The 22,505-nt window shown below is 54.9% G+C and overlaps 2 protein-coding genes across 10 annotated transcripts in view; both read right to left on the bottom strand.

Annotated features, from left to right (window-relative positions):
• Nucleotides 1-9,372, bottom strand: part of ARHGEF1 (Rho guanine nucleotide exchange factor 1) — a 40,547-nt gene extending 31,175 nt beyond the window's left edge. Inside the window, exons 1-4 of one of the 9 annotated variants that reach the window (XM_074385594.1) lie at nt 9,198-9,372; nt 4,204-4,246; nt 4,040-4,120; nt 3,446-3,559 (exon numbers count right to left, since the gene is read on the bottom strand). In XM_074385594.1, the coding sequence (XP_074241695.1) occupies nt 3,446-3,559; nt 4,040-4,120; nt 4,204-4,227 (219 nt within the window). In that variant the 5' untranslated portion in view covers nt 4,228-4,246; nt 9,198-9,372. Of the gene's footprint in view, nt 1-3,445; nt 3,560-4,039; nt 4,121-4,203; nt 4,247-5,117; nt 9,169-9,197 lie in introns of those variants that run through there. The other 8 variants (XM_074385593.1, XM_074385595.1, XM_039466127.2 and 5 more) reach the window with 8 other exon arrangements.
• Nucleotides 9,373-10,557: 1,185 nt separating this feature from the next.
• CD79A (CD79a molecule) lies at nt 10,558-16,294 on the bottom strand. The gene is made up of 5 exons (XM_003943213.3): nt 15,044-16,294; nt 13,154-13,450; nt 12,810-12,928; nt 11,500-11,568; nt 10,558-11,343 (listed from the first exon to the last, which is right to left on the bottom strand). Exons 1-5 carry the CDS (start codon nt 15,120-15,122, stop codon nt 11,230-11,232), a joined length of 678 nt encoding a protein of 225 aa, XP_003943262.1. The 5' UTR covers nt 15,123-16,294; the 3' UTR covers nt 10,558-11,229.
• Between the last annotated feature and the right edge of the window lie 6,211 nt (nt 16,295-22,505).

Genomic DNA, 22,505 nt, shown 5'->3' on the forward strand with positions numbered 1-22,505 from the left:
CTCTACGCCCTCCAACCCCGCCTCAAACCACACTCTCCCTTTGAAAAGGGCCTTCCCAGCCTCCTGGCTACCCCATGGGTGTGGGACTCAACTGCCACCTCCTCTGGGAAGCACTCCCTGACCTCCACCCATACCACCAGGCCCTGGGTTCCCTTGCAGGCTCCTTTGGGCCACCATGAGCATTTTCTAATTTTCGGTCCTGTGCTACGGTCCTTTCTGGTTCTTCGTCACTGTCACCTCCTGGCAATAATGACAACTGCTACTAGTACTGCTACTGTCTCTACTGAGGGGTCAGTGTATACCAGATGCTGCTCTAAACCCTCTACATGCATTAACTTGTTCAATCATAGAGACCATCATTATCCTCATTTTACAGATGAGGAAAGAGAGCTCAAGAAGCTTATTCAAAGTCACACAGCTAGACTGGGTGTGGTGGCTCACACCTGTAATCCTAGCACTTTGGGAGGACAAGGTGGGCAGATCACATGAGGTCAGGAGTTCGTGACCAGCCTGGCCAACATGGAGAAACCCCATGTAGTTTAAACCTCCAGCTGCCGGCTCACAGCTGCTTGCTGGCTTTGCACCACCTCCTGCACGAACCGCCGCTGGACATCCTCAGAGATGAGGTTGGGCCGAGTGCGGTCTGCAGGGACACACAGGGGGGTGACAGTTATTAAAACCACACACACACACACACAAAATTAGCCAGGCATGAGAGCGGGCATCTGTAATCCTAGCTACTTGGGAGGCTGAGGCAGGAAGAACTGCTTGAACCCAGGAGGTGGAGGCTACAGTGAGTCAAGACTGCACCACTGCACTACAGCCTGGGCAACAGAGTGAGATTCTGCCTCAAAAACAACCAACCAACAACAAATCCCCAAAGTCACACAGCTAGTAAGTGGCAAAGTCAGGATTCGAATCCAGGCAACCTGTCTCCACCATACTCCACTGCCGAGAAAGACTGTGAGCAGCTTAAGGATCTGTGTGTGTTGGGGGCGGGAGCTGCAGGTTGATCCGTGTCCCGGACGGTGCCCAGTGCATACTGAGGGCTTGGTAAAGAACAGGTAGACAAGTGGCTCACTTCGTCATTGGTTAAACATCTCCTGAGTGCCAGCCCTGTGCTGGGTGACAGTGGGGGCTCCAACCTGTCCTGGTTCCTGGAGGCTCTGATCTGGGAAGTGAACTCACTCCAATGGGAGTGGAACTTTTTCTCCTTTGTTTTTGAGATGGAGTCTTGCTGTCACCCAGGCTGGAGTACAGGCAGTGGTGTGATCTCGGCTCACTGCAACCTCCGCATGGGTTTAAGCAATTCTTCTGCATCAGCCTCTGGAGTAGCTGGGATTACAGCTGCATACCACCATGTCTGGCTAATTTTCTCTTTCTTTTTTTTCCGCCTAGGCCAGAGTGCAGTGGTGTGATCTTGGCTCATTGCAACCTCTGCCTCCTAAGTTCAAGTGATTCTCCTGCCTCAGCTTCCCGAGTAGCTGGGATTACAGCTGTGCACCACTATGCCCAGCTAATTTTTTGTATTTTTAGTAGAGACGATTTCGCCATGTTGGCCAGGCTGGTCTTGAACTCCTGATCTCAAGTGATCTGCCCGCCTTGGCCTCCCAAAGTGTTGGGATTATAGGCGTGAGCCAGTAGACCTGGCTTTTTTTTTTTTTTTTTTTTCATGACAGGGCCTCACTCTGTCACCCAGGCTGAAGTGCAGTGGTGCAACCACTGCAGCCTAGACCTCCCTGGCTCAAGCCATCCTCCTTCCTCAGCCTCCCAAAGAGTTTGGACTAGTCATGAGCCACCAGTCTTCTTTCACCACTTTAAACAGTTTTAACACATCTATACCTACTCTCCACAGCCCTTAGAGATAGCAAAATTCTAAGAGAGGCCAACAGGAAGCAGCCCAGGGGACCACAGCTATCTCCAGTTGGCTCCCCACAAGATGATAAGGTGAGGGAGCTGTGTGAGGAAAAACCTCAAAATGCCCAGGGCTAGGCCAGGTGCAGTGACTCACACCTGTAATCCCAGCACTTTGGGAGGCCGAGGTGGGCAGATCACTTGAGATCAGGAGTTCAAGACTGGCCTGGCCAACATGGTGAAACCCTGTCTCTACTAAAAATAAAAATTACAGGGTCTGGTGGTGTGTGCCTGCAGTCCCAGCTACTCGGGAGCCAGAGGCAGGAGAATCACTTGAACCCAGGAGGCAGAGGTTGCAGTGACTCAAGATTGCACCACTGCATTCTAGCCTGGGTGACAGAGTGAGACTCTGTCTCAAAAAAAAAAAAAAAAAAAAAAAAAAAAAAATGCCCAGAGGCTGCCAGGGTCACCTCCAACAAGTCCCTGACCCTCCCTAGGCCTCAGTTTCTATAGCTGTAACAGAACATGGCAGTCAACACAATCCCTGGGCTGACGTCCAGGATCTGGTGTTATAGAAACCCCAAGGCTTGAATGGGGTACCCCCTTGCTCGGAGGGTCAGAGTCTCCAAGCACATGGCTGTTGGGGAGCCACTCTTCTGGAAGAGAATGCAGATGGGGGAAAGACTGCAATTTCTGACGCTTTGGCGTCAGGAGGACCAGCCTCTGGTCTTGCAGCTGACGTTCTTTCTGTGTGCCTCAGGCACTTCTCCTCACTCTATCAGTTTCCTTTCTGGAGGGGCCCACTAAGCATGTCCACATGGCACAGTGCCTTGGCCTGTCCCCAGCTCCTGTGCTGTGCTGTGCTGGGCTGCACTGGGCCTTATTGGGACGAGACCCTTGTTTACAAATCCCCTGCCAGCCAGCACTGTGGCTTCTCCCTTTCTACATCACCTGCTGGGTTTCCTAGACTCTGCGGGTGTTTCTGGATGGCACAGTTGTCCACCCTCATCTCCCAGGTATCTTCTGCCTCATCCGGAGGCTTCTGGATCCACAATCCTGTGGTCTCCCTTGTGAGGTGTGTGTGGTGGTTTTCTTGTTTCCAGAACAGGGCCTGTTGTGCCCCCCAGATATGGGATGGCTAACAGCTTTCTCCCAAGCACCAATTCTAAATGACTGTGTGCTGGCATCTGCCAAGAAGGCTTTGGAGAGAAGGACTCGGTCCCCCAGAGTTCATGGAAGGGCGCTGCAACAGGCTGATAGGGAGCACTACCAGAGGCACGGAGGGGGACAGGATGTGGTCTCTGCCAGGCTGCTGGCCTCTCTGTGGCTCTGGGGGGATCCTGCCATGTGTACCCTGCTCACTGCACACTGAGAGCTATCCTGGGCACCTACAACCCTGGGGTTGACGTCACGTGGCGTGCTTTCTGGCTCTTGTCTGAGGCACCCTCTAGATCTGGCACTCTGATTTCTAGATCTGCTTTTCCAGACCGCCCCACCCCAACTCCCGGCACTAGCTCGCTGGTTTATATTGCCAAAAGCTGTGCCTGTCCCAGGCCCAGCCCTCCCTATGCCCACCCAGCCCTGCCCTCACCAGGGGTCCTGGCTCAAACTGCAGGGCCACGTGCTGCAGGAGGGCCATGAGGTGGGCCGGGCGCCGCTTCACTTGCTCAAGGCTCTGGAACTGGCTGTTTTGCTCTTCTGAGTTCTGGTGATAGAGGTGGGGGGGGGGAGTACAATAAGGAGAAGAGTAGGGGCCCTGGGTTTGACCCTACCCGTTCCTGGTACTTCACAAGGGATCTAAGCCAGGGTTAGCTCCTGGGAAGTGGGGAGTGGTGACGATGTCCACAAAATAATGGTGACAGCAAGGGCAGGTGGTCAGGGAGAATGGATGAGATTTAATATGATATTGGTGGATGATGAGGACGGAAATTAGAAGAAATTGGAGTCCATGCTGGGGGAGGAGGGCGCAATAAGAACTGGGGTTAAGAGTAAGAAGGGTGGGCATCTATGTTGCCATGTGGGCTCCGAGTATGGGGTTGGGGAGGTGAGGAAGGAGTTACCAGCGAGATGAAAGGATGAGAGACGGACCGTGGGAAGAGGCCAAGGGGACAGCATCTGCAGGTGGGGGGGACCCAGCGGGAAGCACGGAGCCTGGGACCGAGCTTTTCCACCCTATCCCACTCACCGCCTCCAGCTCGTTCTCAAAATCCTCATCCTCAGCCCCAATGATGCTGACGGGCACCCCAGGCCGCAGGGGGCCTGGGGCCTGTGGAAGGAGAGGGCGGCTTCAGTCCACAGGACTCCCCACCAACAGCCCTCGTCCCCTCACCCCTTGCTCTGTCCACTCACCGCCCCTCGGGCGACGTCTTCCATCTCCCTGGGCTCTGCAGGGCTGGGGGAAGAGGAGGGGCTGCGGTTATGAGGGTGGGAGGTGGCGGCCCAGGGCGGTTACTCACAGATTCCTGGCCCAGGTGTGAAGGTGAGTAAACAGCCTCCCCCATCCCAGCCTCCACAGCTCAATGGAGCCTCTGTGTGGCCACAAAGAGCCCTTCAGAGGCCGGCCAGGGGGCGGGAGCCCAAGGACGCCTGGGGGGCGGGTATTGGAGGCTCAGGAGCCTGGGTCCATGGGAAGACTGAGTCTGAAAGCCTGCGATTTAGGGTCCCTAACGGAAGAGGGGCCGGGGACCTGGACTCCCAGGTCAGAGGGACCAGGAGCCTGGGGGCTAATTCCTGAGGGCAGGGCTAGAGGCAAGCGGGGGTGGGAGGGCGAGAGGAGAAGTGAGGAGAAGTGGGAAGAAGTGGGGTATGAGGGTCTCCTCCGGTCTGTGACAGGCCTGGAGCAGGATGTTGCTGTGGAACCCACCAGCCCCACTTCCTGTGACAGGAAGTCACAATGGCAAACCCGTAACCCCCAACTCTCCAAATAAGAAAACAAAACTAAAACCCTTCTCCCTCAGGGACTAGGAGTCCCCAAACCCAGAAGTTCTTTCCCCCAGGGACCTCATCTCTTCCCAGCTTCCAGTCCCAGAAAACAAGTGAAGGGGCCTCAGCCAGCCCATCTCCGAGGTGTGTCTGTCTCCTCCACCCTGCATGCGCCTTAGTCTGTCCCCAGCCGGCTCTCCCTGGCGTCTGTCCCTTGAATCTGTCTCATCTCTTGCTCTCTTCACCCTGCTTCCTGATTTTTCTTTCCCTTCCGCCAGAACTGCCTCCTTTTCCCACCATCCCTTGCCTCCCCTCCCTCCATCTCTCCCTCAGCAGCATACCCCCTTCTGCTTCTGTAGCTTCGTCTCTCCTGTTCCTGTCTGTGCCTCTGTCCTCCCACCTCTGTTTTCTGCAGCCACCATCCTCACACCTCTCTGAGTCACCGTCTCATGGGCTGTCTCTCATCTCTCCATCCCTTTTTCTCCCCCCATGTCTCGCTGTCCTTCCCATCTTTGTCTCTCCTTGAGTTTCCACTTCTCTCTGAGTCTTTCCACCGACATCTTCTATGTCCTTAATTAGTCTGACTAATGCCACGGAGCCCGTGTCAGGCGGGAAGGAGCTGTGGAAAGAGGGGTGGGGTGGACCAGTGAGGGGGGGCTCCCCGCAGCCCAAAGCTATTTATAACCTTAGCTGCCAAAGACCCGCCCTTCTCCCATTTACTGGGCCTCCTCCCTAGCTCCCCAGTAAATGGTGGCTAGGATTTTGATGATTAAACAATGTTGCTTTCTGGAGTGTCCAAATGCCACTCTGTGGGTCCACCCAAGCAAGCATCATTTTTATTCTTTCCCACAAAGTATATCTGTCCAATATCTAAACTTGGGCAATTCAAGATTCAAGCACTGTTAAATTTGTAGTTCACTTTACTACGTTTGCAAACTGGCCAGGAGAGGTGGTTCATGCCTGTAACCCCAGCACTTTGGGTGGCCGCGGAGGGAGAACTGCTCGTGCTCAGGAGTTTGAGACCAGTTTGGGCAACATAGTGAGACCCTGTCTCACTATGAAACAATACCGCAGACGTGGAGGGTGCATGTTCATCCCACTCAGAAGCAGAAAGGTTCAACTGAGGCAGAGAGGTGCAAAAAGGGCAAAGGAAGGGATACTCATTATCTCTGCAAATGCTTGGTGCCAGGTCTGGAATGTGCACTTGACAAGTTATTATCTTATTCCTCATCACAATGATAATGAAATGACAGCTAACACACAAGAGACAGTATGCACCAGACACATCATCACTGCTTTATAGGTAATAACTCATTTAATCCTCTCAATGACTCCAAGAGATCATTATTATTCCTATCTCCATTTAACAAAAAAGGAAACTGATGCACAGCCCATGAGAGACAGAACCAGGACCCAGACCTAGGCAGTAGGGCTACAGAGTTCATGCATTTAAAACAAACTGCATTTGGGTGGGTGCAGTGGCTCCCAGCACTTTGGGAGATGGAGGCAGGTGGATCACTTGAGCTCAGGAGTTTGAGATTAGCCTGGCCAACATGGTGAAACCCCATCGCTGCAAAAAAAAAATAGCCAGGTGTGGTGGCTCATGCCTGTAGTCCCAGCTAATTGGGAGGCTAATAAAATTTGAGGATCACTTAAGCCCAGGAAGCAGAGGTTGCAATGAGCCAAGATTGCATCACTGCCCTCCAGCCTGGGCAACAGAGTGTAACCTTGTCTTAAAATAAAATAGGCCAGGTGGGGTGGCTCACGCCTATAATCCCAGCACTTTGGGAGGCTGAGGCAGGTGGATCACGAGGTCAAGAGATTGAGACCATGCTGGCCGACACAGTGAAACCCCGTCTCTACTAAAAATACAAAAATTAGCTGGGTATGGTGGCGCGTGCCTGTAATCCCAGCTACTTGGGTGGCTGAGGCAGAAGAATTGCTTGAAACCGGGAGGCAGAGGTTACAATGAGCCGAGCTAGCACCACTGCACTCCAGCCTGGTGACAGAAGCAAGACTCCATCTCAAGTAAATTAATAATAAAATAAAACAAAACAAAATAGAGAGCATTGCTTCAGAGCATGGGGAGCCCCTATCCTACCCTTCAGAAACTAAAATCTGAACCAAAGCTCTGAGACAATCACATCTTCTTTTGATACCTGGAAAAGTCAAGGGTATGTGGTCACTATGGCCTAGGCAGGAGTGCAAGCTGGATACGGCTGCTCCACAGAGGCCTGGGGCTCGGAGATGATGGAGGTGAGGAGTGTTGGCTGTTTAGGAGAGAGGGTTGCGGGGGGGGGGGGGGGGGGGGCGGTTCCCACAAAGGCTGGAGAAGTATAGGCGAAACTGTCAGAGAATAGATGGATCCATAGGCAACTGACAAGGCCTGGGGTATCCAGCAGAGGGAGCACCACGTGCATGGGGAGCTGGAGGGTTAGGGCTGGTTTGGAAGGTCCATGGGTTTGGGGGCTACATGCGTACCTGATTTCTGTGGAGGGCTCATGGTCTATAAGGTACTGAGCAGGTGACTCAGGATCTTCAAGAACTTCTGGGCGCCTTAAAGAACCTAAAGGGAGTCCTTGGAGTGTGTACTCCCCAGATTCTATTTGACACACAGTGGGTCTAAAGCAGGCGTCCCCAAACTTTTTACACAGGGGGCCAGTTCACTGTCCCTCAGACCGTTGGAGGGCCGCCACATACTGTGCTCCTCTCACTGACCACCAATGAAAGAGGTGCCCCTTCCTGAAGTGCGGCGGGGGGCCGGATAAATGGCCTCAGGGGGCCGCATGCGGCCCGCGGGCCGTAGTTTGGGGATGCCTAGAAGGATCCAGGGCTCATACAGGGTCATGATTCTACAGGGTCAGCTGCCATCCTGTGGAACCTCTGGAGACTTAAAAGGGGCTCAAAATCCCATAGGGGTGCGTGGTGGGTCCCGAGACCCATGGTCTACAGAGCCCCGGATTCTAGGGGATGCTACTTAATGAGGACCCCACGTCTATGAGAAGCCGGGTCTCCATGGAGAGCTAGCAGCAACCTGGAGGGTCTGTAAGACTTTGTAATCTATACACAAAGTAGCGGGTTTACAGGAGCCCCAAATCTTACGTGGATGTGGCAGGTCTTAACGCGGGCCCTAAATCCTTACGGGGGACGTGGCGAGGTGCACGGCCAGAGATGCCAGGAAGGACGTGTAGAGTTAGGGTCTGACGCCCGCTGAGGACCGCGCCCCTCACCTGCTCCAGGTGGAAGGAGACGCCACCGCCGCCGGAACCGAAGCCTCTGCGCGCCGGCTCCGCGCTCTCCCCACCCCCGACGCCGAGTCGCTCTAGCCGCCCCGAGTCCACCTCTGCGCCCAGCTCCACTCCTCCTACCAGCCGCTCTAGCCGGGTTCCTGCCCTGCACTGGCCCCGGCGACTCTACTCCTCCCGCCGGCCGCTCTAGCGCTGCACTGCGCCACGCAGGCCAGATAGGGCCGCTCTGGCCTGTATTGGAGGGCCGGCGTTTCCATATCTCGACTGCCCCCGTCACTCCCCGGGTCCCGCCCCGCGCCCGGAGGTACAGATGAGTCCAACCCCGCCCGAGTTCGATCCGTGCTCTCTGAGTCACTCTGGCGCTGAGCACTCAGACCGCGAAGTGGGGCTCCCTGTCCTATTTAGTCTCCCCACTTCGGGGACCCGCTGAATTTCCAACGCTCGTACATCATCAATTCCCTCCGTCCCCCCATCTCCCTTCCTTTGGAACTGTAAAAGCAAAAGTCTTGCGTTCCAGCACACCCTTCCCTCTGACATGCAGTGTCGTCATCTGCAAAAAATCATGACTTCTCTGCAGGGCTCAGTTTTCCCATCTGTATAATGGGAGAAGGTCTCCAGCTCTCTCCGCTACTCCCGTCTCCACGGTATAATTAAAGACCTAGGACAGAGCTTTCTGAAAACTCTTTCAAATGCCCTCTGGAACTTTCAGCTCCACAGCGGCCCTCGTCGCTGTTGTATTGCTGGTTTTCTTTTTTGGGTGGCCCTAAAGCATGCGGCGGTTGGAGGATGGCACTTTGCGGAAAGCAGGTGAGAGTTCAAACCCCAACTGCGCACTGTCTCACGATGTGCGTCCCCTGGGACGAGTCGGTTTGGCTCCCCGGGCCTCGGTTTCCCCACCCGTACAATGGGAGTGATCGTCAGTCCTCCACTAAGCAGGTGGGAGGCCTTGGCCCCGGCCTCGCACCGTTCGTCCCCACCTACTGGGCACCCCGCAAGTGAGAGCTCTCCCCGCTCTGCTCCCTTTGACAGAGGGAAAACTGAGGCCCGAGGAGGAGTGGCCGCTGGCTCCGTGCGGCCCCTCCGCGGCCGGCAGCGCCCCAGCCCCTTCCTCCTCCTCCCCACTTCCCCCAGCAGCCGAGGGGAGGAGGCCGGGCGGGGCCGGGGACCGAGTACCTGGTGTCCGCGCAGAGGTGGCCGGCGGGGCGCCCGAGGTCGGGCTCGGCGATCCCGGGCCCTGGGTCCCGGCTCCCGCTTCCTGGCTCTGGCGGGGCAGGAAGTCGGGGCGTTTTTCCGGAGGCCCCCGCCCCGCCGCCCCTCCCCGCTTCCTGCCAGCGCCCCGCGCCCGCCCGGCACCTCCGCTTCCTTCCCCTTCTCGCCGCCGGCCCGCCCCTCCTTTCCCCGCTGCGCCCGGGTCCTCGCGGGCACCGGCCCCGCCCTGGCCGCGCCCGGCCTCTCCCCGGCTTTGTCCATCCGTCCGTCCTCCGGGCGCGGGCTCCGTGGGGCTCGCATCTCCCTGCTGGGGTCACCTCCCCGCAGGGCCTGGGGGGCGACCCCTGCTCCCCGTGCGCCCCGGCGCGAGCCACGGCCTCCCGGGCTTTCCGCGTCTGCGGTTCTCTTGGTCTTACGCCCTTCCTTCGCCTCCGTGGGGGTGCTCCCGTCTGCGACTGCGTCCCCTTCTCTGTCACTCTTTCTTTCTCTATTGGGATCCTTCCCTCCTCGGCCTCCACCTCTCCTCTCTGTCCCTCCATCACTTTCTCCCCGAGAGCCCTTCTCTGCCCTCTCCGGGTCTCTCTGTATCTTTCTGCATCTCCGGCTCAGTCTCCGTCATTTCCCCAGCTGTTGCTGCGCCTGGGCCTCTTCGTGCCCATTTTCGGTTGCCCCTCCTCCTCCTGACTCTTCTTTGCCTTCTCGCTCTGTCTCTGGCCCTCTTTCTCTCCACCTTCCTGCCTCTCTGACTCCCAGGGGCTCATGATCTCTTCCTGTACTTGCTCATCTCCGTCACTATCCCTGGGTCTCAGCCTTTCTCCTCTCCCTTTCTCAGGAAATGCGTGGCTCCGTGCCTCTCTGTCATTGCCCCTGGATCTCCCTACTCTCCCCAGGTTAGGGCCACCGACCCTCCAAAATGCCCCTTCTATAACTCAACCCATCGGGAAAAGGCTACAGTCTGAATTTTGTGCCAGCCCCACAAAACAGTCCCTGTGTTTCCAAGGCTTAAATATGCATGAAGTGGCTCATGCCCGTAATCCCAGCACTTTGGGCGGCCGAAGCAGGTGGATCACCTGAGGTCAGGAGTTTTAGACCAGCCTGGCCAACATGGTGAAACCCCATCCCTACGAAAACTGCAAAAATTAGCCACAGGTGGGGCAGGTGTGGCGCGTGCCTGTCATCTCAGCTACTCAGGAGGCTGATGCATGAGAATTCTTTGAACCTGAGAGGTGGAGGTTGAAGTGGGCTGAGATTGTGCCACTGCACTCCAGCCTGGGCGGCAGAGTGAGACTCTGTCTCAAAAAAAAAAAAAAAAAAAAGGCATAAATAATTTGGTAGGCACACCTATATTGATCTTATCTCCTTGCTTAAAGACGTGACCCTAGGGTGAGACCCTGCAGATAGGGCCAAACCAGTCCTTCAGTTGGGTTGGGGACCTCCCAAAGAGATGTCCTATTTCTCCCAGGGGGGCAGCCCAGACTGGCTACCTGGTCCCAGGTGTGGGGAGTGGGCAGGGGGTGGCTTGGGCTGGGACTCCTGGGTCTAAGGGAAGTGTGGGAGAGGCGGTTCCCATAAGATCCACGACTCCTGCCAAGGTCTGCTATTGGGAAGAATTTATTATCACTAAGTGGCCCTGACAGATCTGGGAGGAGGGGGTGACACTAACGAGGCTGCTACAATCAGCTCCCCTAGAGGCAGCGATTAAGGGCTCATTACCCGCTGGGGTGGTGGGAGCCTGGGAAAGGCAGCAGGGGGAGGATTGGGTTACGGGGTGGGGGGTGGGGCAGTCTAGAGGGAAGAAGAGTGGGACACCCCCAGGGGGAGTCCAAGGGGGCCTGGCCTGGAGAAGAGTGAGGTTACCTCCCCGCCCCCAACCAGAGGAAGATGACTAAGGAATCCCCCAGGAGGGCTGAAGGGAGAATGTCCCAGGGAAGTGAAGAGAAACCCTGGAGCTGGACGCACTGCAGGCGGCGGCGGCAGCCTGGCAGGGGAGGGGGTGTTACGGCTTCTCCAGCTGGACATCTCCTACGTGGAGGCTGCCCACATCCTGGTAGGTGCCCTGGAGGCCCCGGGAGATGTCCTCATACATGGAGCAGTCGTCGAGGTTGAGGCCCTGGGGTGGAAACGAGGCAGTAAACATCAGCACCCTGGCACCTGGGGTCCCTGTCCCCAACCACTCCTAGAGGGAACCCCATGCTGTTCTTTCTGGGACCCTCCCCCTCCAACCGCTAACATACCTGCCCCTACCCTGTCCCCACCCTTCACTCACTTCATAAAGGTTTTCATCTTCGTATTCATCCCCAGCATCCAAGCCGAGTTTCTCATTGTGCCATCGTTTCTGTAGGGGTGGGTGGAGTGGGTGCCTCAGTGAGCACGGGGAGGTGACTATCTTTTAGACCCTCCTGGATGCCAGGAGGTGCCTTTTCAGAAAGGGTAAGAGATGTACCCAAGGCCGCATACTGGTTACGTAGCAGTTATCGCTGAGTCTACAACTGTTTTTCTTTCTTTGCCTTTCTTTTTCGTTTTCTTTCTCTTTCTTCTTCTTCTTTTTTTTTTTTTTTAAAAAAACAGTCTCCCTCTGTTGCCCAGGCTGGAGTGCTGTGGCACTATCATATTTCACTGCAGCCTTGAACTCCTGGGTTCAAGCAATCCTCCCACCTCAGCCTCCTGAGTAGCCGGGACCATAGGTGCACGCCACCACACCTGGCTAATTTTTTAAAGACTTTTTGTAGAGATAGGGTCTTACTATGTTGCCCAGGCTGGTCTCAAACTTGCGGCCTCAAGTGATCCTCTTGCCTCTGTTCTCTAGACCCTGCACTCCCTTACCGTTCTCCATGAATAACACCAATAACAGTTGCAGTTGCTGAGGGGTCTACAGAGAGGCTGGTACAGATCAGAGATTCTGGGAGGACCCCTAGGCCCCACCTTCCCTGGTCTTGGCTACACCTGGAGGATAACTGCACTCCTGGGTGAGGGCAGGAGGAGAGTGAGGACACTCTTAGGGGGACGAATGAGACTCTCATCAGCGGGACGTGAGGACAGCCCTGAAGGGGAAACTAAATCGAAGACACCCCCTGGGCCCAGTGCCAGTTGGAGTCCCTTCTTTTTTTTTTTTTTTTTGAGATGAAGTATTGTTCTTGTAGTCCAGGCTGGAGTGCAATAGCGCAATCTCGGCTCACTGCAACCTCTGCCTCCTGTGTTCAAGCAATTCTCCTGCCTTAGCCTCTGGAGTAGCTGGGATTACAGGCACCCGCCACCACACCTGGCTAATTTTTAGACTGTTTTTTTAGTAGAGATGGGGTTTCACCGTATTGGTCAGGCTAGTCTTGAACCCCTGACCACAAGTGATCCTTCCACTTCGGCCTCCCAGTGTGTTGGGATTACAGGTGTGAGCCACCATGCCTGGCCCAAGTCCCTTCTTTATATTCATTCATTTAACTTCCACAGCCCCTGTGCGATGGGTGCTTTCTTCTCCCAAGTTTTGGATGGAGAACTTTAGGCTCTAGAGGGCTACCTGGGCCTTGGGAGTCCCTCAGCCCAGGCCTTTACCCGCCAACTCAGGGGTTCTGGCAGACTCACCCTGAACAGCAGCAGCGTTCCGGGCACCACTGCGCAGAACAGGAGGATAATCCCCTCGGCTGTGATAATGCGGTTCTTGGTGCCCTCCCCCATGTCCAGGAAGGGTCTGGGGGGTGGGTCTGCAAGGAGGTGGTACAGCTCAGAGCCCTGGCACACCTGCCCAACCTCTGCAAGGCCCCAGGCCCCCCGGAATCCCCACTCTGCAGAGGAGATCGTCAGTCCCTCGTCTGAGCCAGTTTGAAAACCCACGATGAAGGTACTGGGCGTATCCCCCGACACTTCAAAGGTAAACCAAGTGTCCCCAGCGGGAGAGTGGGGGTTGGGGCCGGGGCCAGGCCACTCACGGCGCACGCGGAGGTAGGTGCCGCAGGACTGCTGATATGGCTTGTTGCCCTCCTGGACACGGCACATGTATATGCCTCCATGGCTCTTGTTCACCTTCTGGATGGTCAGCGTACCATTGACACCCTGGCCCAGGCCCACGAACGCCGGGGGCCACGTGTAGTTGCCCTGGAGGACACGCCACCAGGTGACATTGGTGTTACTGCCGTTGTGAAGGCACTGCAAGTGGGCATCGTCCCCCAGGCTCGCCATCAACGATGTGGGGCCCTCGTGCACCCACAGGGCCTGGCACCCAGGGCCTGCGGAGAGGCAGGGTGGGGGGGTCAAGGACTGGGCATGGCGACACAGGCCCCCAGCCCTGGCCCTTACAGCTCCAGCACTCCTGGGTGGGGAGGGGAGGAGGATGACGACACTTCTGGGGGGAGGGGAGGAGGGTGAGGACTCTCCTGGGTGGGGAGGGAGAGGGAGAGCCCCTGACAGGGGCTGATGCATCTTAGGGAGAGGCGGATGCAGGAGAGTGCAGGTGCCCCTGGGAAAGGAGAGAGGACACAGCTGGTTGGGGTGGGTGAGGACATCCTGAGGGAGGAGAATGAGACTCTCTGGGATGGTGAGACCCCTGGGAGGCCCTTGTCACCTCTGCAGCGCCATCTCCTGCCCACCTCCTGCATACTCACTTTGTGCTCTGGCCTGAGAACTCACTGGCTTTTGGATGTCTGTTCTAGAAACTGGAGGACCGCTGTCCAGACAGCTCTTTCCAGAAGCAGTGCAGGCATCCCCTCCTCCCACAGCCTTCCCAGTCCATTTTCCCACCCCAGCCTCAGCCGGGCTCTGCCCCTAGCGCTTTTTCTTGTGTAATCCTCACAGAACCCTAGCAGTACGTTCTTTCCTTAACCCCATTTTACAGGAGGGATGACTGAGGCCCGGGGAGGGCAGGCGGGTTGCCAGCGTCACCAGGCAATCAGGAGCAGCGCTGGGTTCAAAATCCTGGCTCCCTGGCCTCTTCCTGCCGGGGCTGAGGAGCCTGTCTGTGGCCTGCCCTGGCCTGTGACCCTGTGCCCGTCCCTCTTTCTCTGTAACTTGTATGTGCCAACTTCGGGGTCAGGGGTGAGTTCAGTCCTTGGGGTGGGCTGGTGGTGAGCGAAGGCCCTTGGCGGGGTGGAGGCTGCGGGTGTCTGAGTCGGGGTGGCTCAGGCTGGCTGCAGCGTCCAATCTGGGCTCCTCTGGGAAGCCCCAGATCTCAGCCAGGCCGCCCACATGGCCGGCCTCTTCTTCTGGAAGCAGTCGGAGGAGGGAGGTAGGGAAAAGAGAAGGAAGAAGAGGTGGGAGAGGGGCCAAGCACCCTCGTCGGCCTGGGCTTAAGACTCAGGTGGGAGCTCCACTTTTCCTGAGAAACCGAGAAACCTCTGAGCTCCTGGGGTAGCATGGCCACAGCGCCCACCTGCTGGCTTTGGGTGGGCAAGGGGGGGTCCATGAGGCATCGGTTCCCCCAGTGCTGAGAAGGGGCTCCCAACACAGGAGGCGCCTGAGATTTAAGGCAGAGAAAGCTTTTTCTCCCCTTCTCAGACACTGAACGCTGCTAGCCCCAAGTCCCCTTCCTGCCCCTAGCCCTGGTGCTCAGTCAAGAGCAGCTTTAGTTCCTTCTTTTACAGGAGGTGGGGGAGGTGACGCTTGCTCCTGCCTCCCTCCGTAGGGCTCTGGACGCCCCTTTTCCGTCGCTGGGCTCCCTCCAGCCGCATCTTTGCCCCGCTTGGAACAGACCCGGCGTCTTCCCTGGCTCCGTACTCTCTGTCTCCTCTTCCCCTCTCCTGAGCCCCCTTCCCTCTGCCTGTGCCCTCTCTGCAGCCTCCACGACTTCCCCCACCTCCCCCCAGGCCCGCCCGTTGGCCACATACCCAGGTAGGCAGCAGACAGCAGGAAGAGGAGGAAGATGGAGGCAGGCAGAGCTTGGAGGACTCCGAGACCCCCAGGCATCTTCTCCCGGTGGGTGGGTTAGTTTGAGCTGCAGCAGTCCCGGGGTACCAGCTCCGTACCCCAAACCCCACCCTATTTCCTGCCCAGCCCCCCGGAGATGGGCTCCAGTGGTCCTTGCTGCTGGGTCCTTGCTTGTTGGGCCTGGGGACAGCCCCTGCTGGGTATGCTTCAGGCCGTGAGTAGAGAGGAACTGCTCCCTGCACCTGTGGTAGCCACAATTCCCCTGAGAGGTGGCTGCCTGGGTGGGGGAAGAGGCTGGTTCAAGGGCTGGGTCATCACTGCTCAGCCTTTGGAAGGAAGCCTAGGGAGCTTCAGTCCTGGGCACGTGCTGTGGGTAGGTGAGGGTTCTGAGCTTGACCTCTGCCCCTGCTTGACCTTAGGCAAACCTTGTCCCTTCCCTGACGCCATTTCCTTGCTTCTTGGGATTAGAAACAATGACTTAAGCCTGGGCGCGGTGGCTCACGCCTGTAATCCCAACACTTTGGGTGGCCGAGGCAGGCAGATCACAAGCTCAGGAGTTCAAGACCAGCCTGAGAAATATGGTGAAACCCCCGTCTCCACCAAAAAAACCACAAAAATTAGCCAGGCATGGTGGGTGCCCGTAATCCCAGCTACTCAGGAGGCTGAGGCAGGAGAATCACTTGAACTTGGGAGGCTGAGGTTGCAGTGAGCTGAGATCGTGCCATTGCACTCCAGCCTGGGTAACAGAGCGAGACTCCATCTCAAAAAGAAAAAGAAAAAAAGAAAAGAAGAAAAAGACTTAAAGGGGTTGTTGGGTGCAAAGAAATGGCACATAATAGGTGCTCAGTAAATGCTAGTCACTATAAATGCCCATGAAGAATCAGTAAGGCAGGCTGCCCTGGTGGCTGACGACCCATGTGATGTGGTGGGCAGTTTGATCTTTCGAGCCTTGGCATTTTTGGTCTCTTGAGATGAGGATCAGAATGTCTCCCTGTCTCATTATGTGATATGACATGATGTTCCTGGTATTCAAGGATTTAGAACCATGATCAGCTCTTCATTCGAATTCTTTTTTTTGAGACGGAATCTCGCTCTGTTGCCAGGCTGGAGAGCAGTGGTGCAATCTCCGCTCATGGAAACCTCCACCTCCTGGGTTCAAGCAATTCTCCTGCCTCAGCCTCCTGAGTAGCTGGGACCACAGGTGCACGCCACCACACCCAGCTATTTTTTGTTTTAGTAGAGATGGGGTTTCACCATGTTGGCCAGGATGGTCTTGATCTTTTGACCTTGTGATCTGCCCACCTCGGCCTCCCAAAGTGCTGGGATTACAGGTGTGAGCCACTGGGCCTGGCAGAATTCTTTTTTTAGAAAACCAGGCTGGGAGCTGTGGCTCATGCCTGTAATCCCAGCACTTTGGGAGGTCAAGGCAGGAGAATCACCTGAGATCAGGAGTTAGAGACCAGCCTGGCCAACATGGTGAAACCCCATCTTTACTAAAAATATAAAAATTAGCTGGGTGTAGTGGTGCATGTCTGTAGTCCTAGCTACTCAGGAGGCTGAGGCAAGAGAAGCGCTTGAACCCAGGAGGTAGAGGTTGTGGTGAGCTGAGATTACACCATTGCACTCCAGCCTGGGTTACAAGAGTGAAAGTCCATCTCACTAATAATTTATATATATATATATATATATATATATATATATATATATATATATATAATTTCTTCTTCTTCTTTAGAGAGATGGGATCTTGCTACATTGCCCAGGCTGGTCTTGAACTCCTGGCCCCAGGGAATCCTCCTGCCTTGGCTTCCCAAAGTGCTAGGATTATAGGCATGATCCACCACTCAGCCGGAAGTTGTTTTATATTGATCTGCCATGACTGGGCAAGGTAGGTCATTCCTGTTTTACAGAGTGGAAACCGCGGCCCAGATAGGGGATGTTGTCACTTGCTGGTGTCATACAGACTGCAGGTGGTGTGGACAGAGATTCAAGGTTGATTCTGTGTTGCTCCTTTGAGCATGTCTGGAGGAGGGAAATGAGGTCTGAGTGGGGAGGGCAGAGTTGCTGAGATATCTTCGAGCAGTTAGGTGACCCTCCTACACACATACAAGGGGATACATAAAATAAATTCATTACAGGCAGATTTTTGGTAGCAGACATTGAGAAGCAAATGAAAAGTCCATCCATGGGAGAATGGGCGCATACACTATGGCAAAGTCAGCCAACAGAATGCTATAGAATAGGGGAAGGTGTCGAGGCTGTCGCAGAAACAGCACAAACGTCAGAAAAAATACCGTAGCATGATAGAGTTGACTTGTTTTCATAAGGCAGAACAAGCCCGTGTACTGCTTAGACAAACAAATTTGTAGTAGAGCAGCAGACTTGTGCAGAAAGTGACAAACGCCCAGTTCCTGGGAGGGGTCACCTCTTGGGGAAGCCAAGGCTGGGTCTGGGGAGGGGCACACAGACACACACAGAGCTTGTCTTGCCTTGGTTTTATTTCCTGTGTTACTTTTTGTTTTTGAGACAAAGCCTTGCTCTGTCGCCCAGGCTGCAGTGCAGTGGTGTGATCTCGGTTCACTGCAACCACTGCCTCTTGGGTTCAAGCGATTCTTCTGCCTCAGCCTCCTAAGTAGCTGGGACTACAGGCACCTGCCACCATGCCCAGCTAATTTTTATATTTTTAGTAGAGATGGGGTTTCACCATGTTGGCCAGGCTTGTCTCAAACTCCTGACCTCAGGTAATCCCCCTGCCTCAGCCTTCTAAAGTGCTGGGATTACAGGCGTGAGCCACTGCACCCAGCCACTTTTTGTTTTGTTGTTGTTTTTTTTTAGACGGAGTTTTGCTCGTTACCCAGGCTGGAGTGCAATGGAGCGATCTCGGCTCACCGCAACCTCCGCCTCCTGGGTTCAGGCAATTCTGCTGCTTCAGCCTCCTGAGTAGCTGGGATTACAGGCACGTGCCACTATGCCCAGCTAATGTTTTGTATTTTTAGTAGAGACGGGGTTTCACGGTGTTGACCAGGATGGTCTCAATCTCTTGACCTTGTGATCCACCCGCCTTGGCCTCCCAAAGTGCTAGGATTACAGGCTTGAGCCACCGTGCCTGGCCTGTTTTTTTTTTTTTTTTGAGAGATAGAGCCTCTCTCTGTAGCCCAGGCTAGAGTGCAGTGACACAATCATAACCTCAAACTACTGGGCTCAAGTGACTCTCTTACCTCAGCCTCCCAAGTAGCCGGGATTACAGGTGTAGACCACCCTACCTGGCTATTTTTTTTTTTTTTTAAGGCGGAGTTTCGCTCTTGTTACCCGGGCTGGAGTGCAATGGTGCGATCTTGGCTCATCGCAACCTCCGCCTCCTGGGTTCAGGCAATTCTCCTGCCTCAGCCTCCTGAGTAGCTGGGATTACAGGCACGCACCACCATGCCCAGCTAATTTTTTTGGTATTTTTAGTAGAGACGGGGTTTCACCATGTTGACCAGGATGGTCTCGATCTCTCGACCTCGTGATCCACCCGCCTCGGCCTCCCGAAGTGCTGGGATTACAGGCTTGAGTCACCGCGCTCAGCGCCCTACCTGGCTATTTTTAAAATTTTTGTGGAAGTGGGGTCTCACTATGTTGCCCAGGCTGGCCTGGAACTCCTGGCCTTGTGATCCTCCCAGGTCGGCCTCCCAAAGTGCTGGGATTACGGGCACTGCACCCTGCCCTGCCTGTGTTAAGCTGGGTGGTGCTTCACAGGTTTCTGTTAACATTACGAATTATGTTTTGCATGCCTCATGTATTTCAGCTTTTTTTTTTTTGCTCTGTTATCTAGGCTGGAGTGCAGTGGTGTGGTTTCTGCTCACTGCAACCTCTGCCTCCTGGGTTCAAGACGTTACCCTATCTCAGCCTTTTAAGTACTGGAATTATAGGTGTGCACCACAATGCCCTGCCATTTTTTTTGGTATTTTTTTTTGAGATGGAGTTTTACTCGTTATACAGGCTGGAGTGCAGTGGCACAATCTTGGCTCACCACAACCTCTGCCTCCCAGCTTCGAGATTCTTCTGCTTTAGCCACCCGAATAGCTGGGATTACACCACGCCTGGCTAATTTTGTATTTTTGGTAGAGATGGGATTTCTACATGTTGGTCAAGCTGGTCTCAAACTCCCGACCTCAGGTGATCTGCCCACCTTGGCCTCCTAAAGTACTGGGATTACAGGTGTGAGCCACAACGCCTGGCCTTTGTTTTATTCTTTTTTTTTTGAGACGGAGTTTCGCTCTTGTTACCCAGGCTGGAGTGCAATGGCGCGAACTCGGCTCACCGCAACCTCCGCCTCCTGGGTTCAGGCAATTCTCCTGTCTCAGCCTCCTGAGTAGCTGGGATTACAGGCATGCGCCACCACACCCAGCTAGTTTTTTATATTTTTAGTAGAGACACCATGTTGACCAGGATGGTCTCGATCTCTCGACCTCGTGATCCACCCGCCTCAGCCTCCCAAAGTGCTGGGATTACAGGCTTGAGCCACCGCGCCCGGCTTGTTTTATTCTTAATAGACAGGGTTTCCACATGTTGGCCAGGCTGGTCTTGAAATTTTTTTTTTTGAGAGTTTCACTCTTGTTGCCCAGGCTGGATTGCAGTGGTGCAATCTCTGCTCACCACGACCTCCGCCGCCTGCATTTAAGCGTTTCTTCTGCTTCAGCCTCCCAAGTAGCTGGGATTACAGGTGTACGCCACCACACCTGGCTAATCTTCGTATTTTTAATAGAGATGGGGTTTCACCATGTTGACCAGGCTGGTCTCAAACTCCTGACCTCAGGCGATCCACCCACCTTGGCCTCCCAAACTGCTGGGATTACAAGCAGAAGCCACCGCACCCAGTCAAGGTCTCAAACTCTTGACCTCAAGTGGTCCTCCACCTCCCACAGTGCAAAATTTTTAAAAAGTGCATTTGCCACCCATGCAGAAGAGCCTGGGCCTCAAGAGTCCAGGATTCTTTTACATCTCAGTTTTGTCAACTGACTGGTCACCGGAACCTGTTTCTTCTCATATAACATGGGCACAAACCCCCAATTTGTAAGACTGTAAGAATATTCTGGCCAGGTGTGGTGGCTCACACCTGTAATCTCAGCACTCTGGGAGGCCGAGGCAGGTGGATCACCTGAGGTCAGGGGTTCAAGACCAGCCTGGCCAACATGGTGAAACCCTGTCTTAAAAAAAAAAAAAATTCTGCAGTGCACTTGGCACAGTATCTGGAACACAGTTCTCTAGCTCTGGGGCCCAGGGTCCCAGGTGTTAGTAGACCCTCTGTGCTTCAATTCCTCCTTAAGACCCCCTCCCAGGAATAAGCTTGGCTCCAGACCTGGAAGCCCTGACTTCATCTTCAGTGGAGGAACCTGTTTCTAGGCCCTCTACTGCCCCCCAGTGGCTGGAGCGGCACGACTGCGGGACTGCAGACCCACTCCAGACACTTCCACCTTCCCACCTACCTGCTGCTGTGGCAAAACAGACGGCTGGCATTTTCTCATGTCATCAGCTCTGGGAAATGTTTTATCCTTAATGGTCAAAAGAGGAAACTAGGGCCCAGAACGGTGAGTGACTGGCCTGCAGCCAGAGTGCAACACCTTGGGTCTCTCTTCTGAAGTATAGAGCCTTCCAGTGGCTAGGCCCAGGGCTGCAGCCAGGTGGCTTGGGTTCAAATATTGGCTGTAGCTGGGGGACATCGGGCAAGTTACCCCACCTATGGCTTACTTTCCCTACTTCCAATTTTTGGCACCTACTTCACAGGGTTGCTGAGTGTAAACAATGCTGCTTTTAAAATTTTTTTTTTTGAAATGGACTGGCTCTGCTCAGGCTACAGTGCAGTGGCGTGATCTCAGCTCACTGAAACTTCCACCTCCTGGATTCAAGCTGTTCTCCTGCCTCAGCCTCTCGAGTAGCTGGGATTATAGGCATGTGCCACCATGCTTTGCTAATTTTTAATTTTAATTTTTGATATGGAGTTTCACTCTTGTTGCCCAGGCTGGAGTGTAATGGTGCAATCTTGGCTCACTGCAACCTCCTGAGTAGCTGGGATTACAGGCACCCACCACCACACCCAGCTAATTTTTCATATTTTTAGTAGGAATGGGGTTTCACCATGTTGGCCAGGCTGTTCTTGGAACTCCCTACCTCAGGTGATTCACCTTAGTACCCTACCCCAAAGTGCTGGGATTATAGGTGTGGGCCACCGTGCTGGCCACAATGATGCATTTGGAAAGTGCCTGGCACAGTGCAGTGCTGGCCCACAGTAGGTTCTAAGCGTGTTTTAAATACAAACCCTTCAGCACTGACAAGCTGAGAAGGGCGGCAGCTGCATTCTCCCCTGGTGTAGGACCTGATGGCTTTGATACTTCCTATTTTCAACACTTATGCCTTAGATTTGGGGACTGCCAACTGGCTGTCCACCAGCAGAGCTACTCAGAGCCAAGGCTCTCCATGGCATGTTGCCCAATCAGGAGTTAGCAGGGTCACACACGAGGTGAAGGCTCGGGGAGGAAGCTGCACATGGTCACATGGGATTAGGAAGAGTTGGGATTTAAACTCAAGTAAACTTCAAAACCCAGGCTTGGCCCTTTCCAGGAAATGGGTCAGATCCCAGGAATAACTTGGGACAGGGGAATCCTGGGAGATATTGGCCAAACCAGTTTCATCTTCCCAACTGGGAACAACATCATGTCACAGGAGGTCCCAAGAGCTTCTTTCCTGTCTTGCCCACTGGGTGGTGTTGGAATCTCCTGCCCTGATCAGGTGCCCAATCATGGGCGAAGACCCCATCGCACTTTGCTGTTTAAGCCAGTCACTGTGGAGGACTGCTGAGGTCATGCAGCCCCCGTGTGGCCACCCTGGGAGCTGCACTTCTGCACAGGCGCCTAGCAGGCTCTGCTTCCACCGACTTCCTGCCAATGCCACACTCAGCAGGCCCACCGCCACTCAGATGCAGAGTGAAGGCTCAAGGACCATCCAGAATGTGCAGGTCCAGGAGTGTTAGTGTGCAGGCAGCACAGGCCACTTTGCGATGGAGGCTTCCTGGTGGCCTGTCTGTGCTCCACCCTCCAGGGAGAAGCATGAGCCATGGACCCTCTTGCTTTCCTCCAGCAGAAGCCACCTCTGCCGCCCATGTCCAGCTGAGCGCACAGCTTACTGCCCTCTACAGCTCACACAGCCGTCCTTTCTTACTTTCTGAGAATTGCAAAGACAGGATGTGGGAGAGTGAGCCACGAGGGCCCCTAGGTCCTTCCTCCAAACCCAGATAGGAACTGTTTGACTGGGGAGGCCCTACTGGCTGCCAGGTACACAGCCACCTAGGCACCCTCACTCAAGGGAAGGGAGGAAATGCTTCTTCCTCAAGCCCCCAAAGAGCAACCATCAAGAGACCCAGACCAGACCAGGCGCAGTGGCTCA

This window comes from Saimiri boliviensis, chromosome 14 (assembly GCF_048565385.1).
Source record: "Saimiri boliviensis isolate mSaiBol1 chromosome 14, mSaiBol1.pri, whole genome shotgun sequence".
NCBI lineage: Eukaryota > Metazoa > Chordata > Mammalia > Primates > Cebidae > Saimiri > Saimiri boliviensis.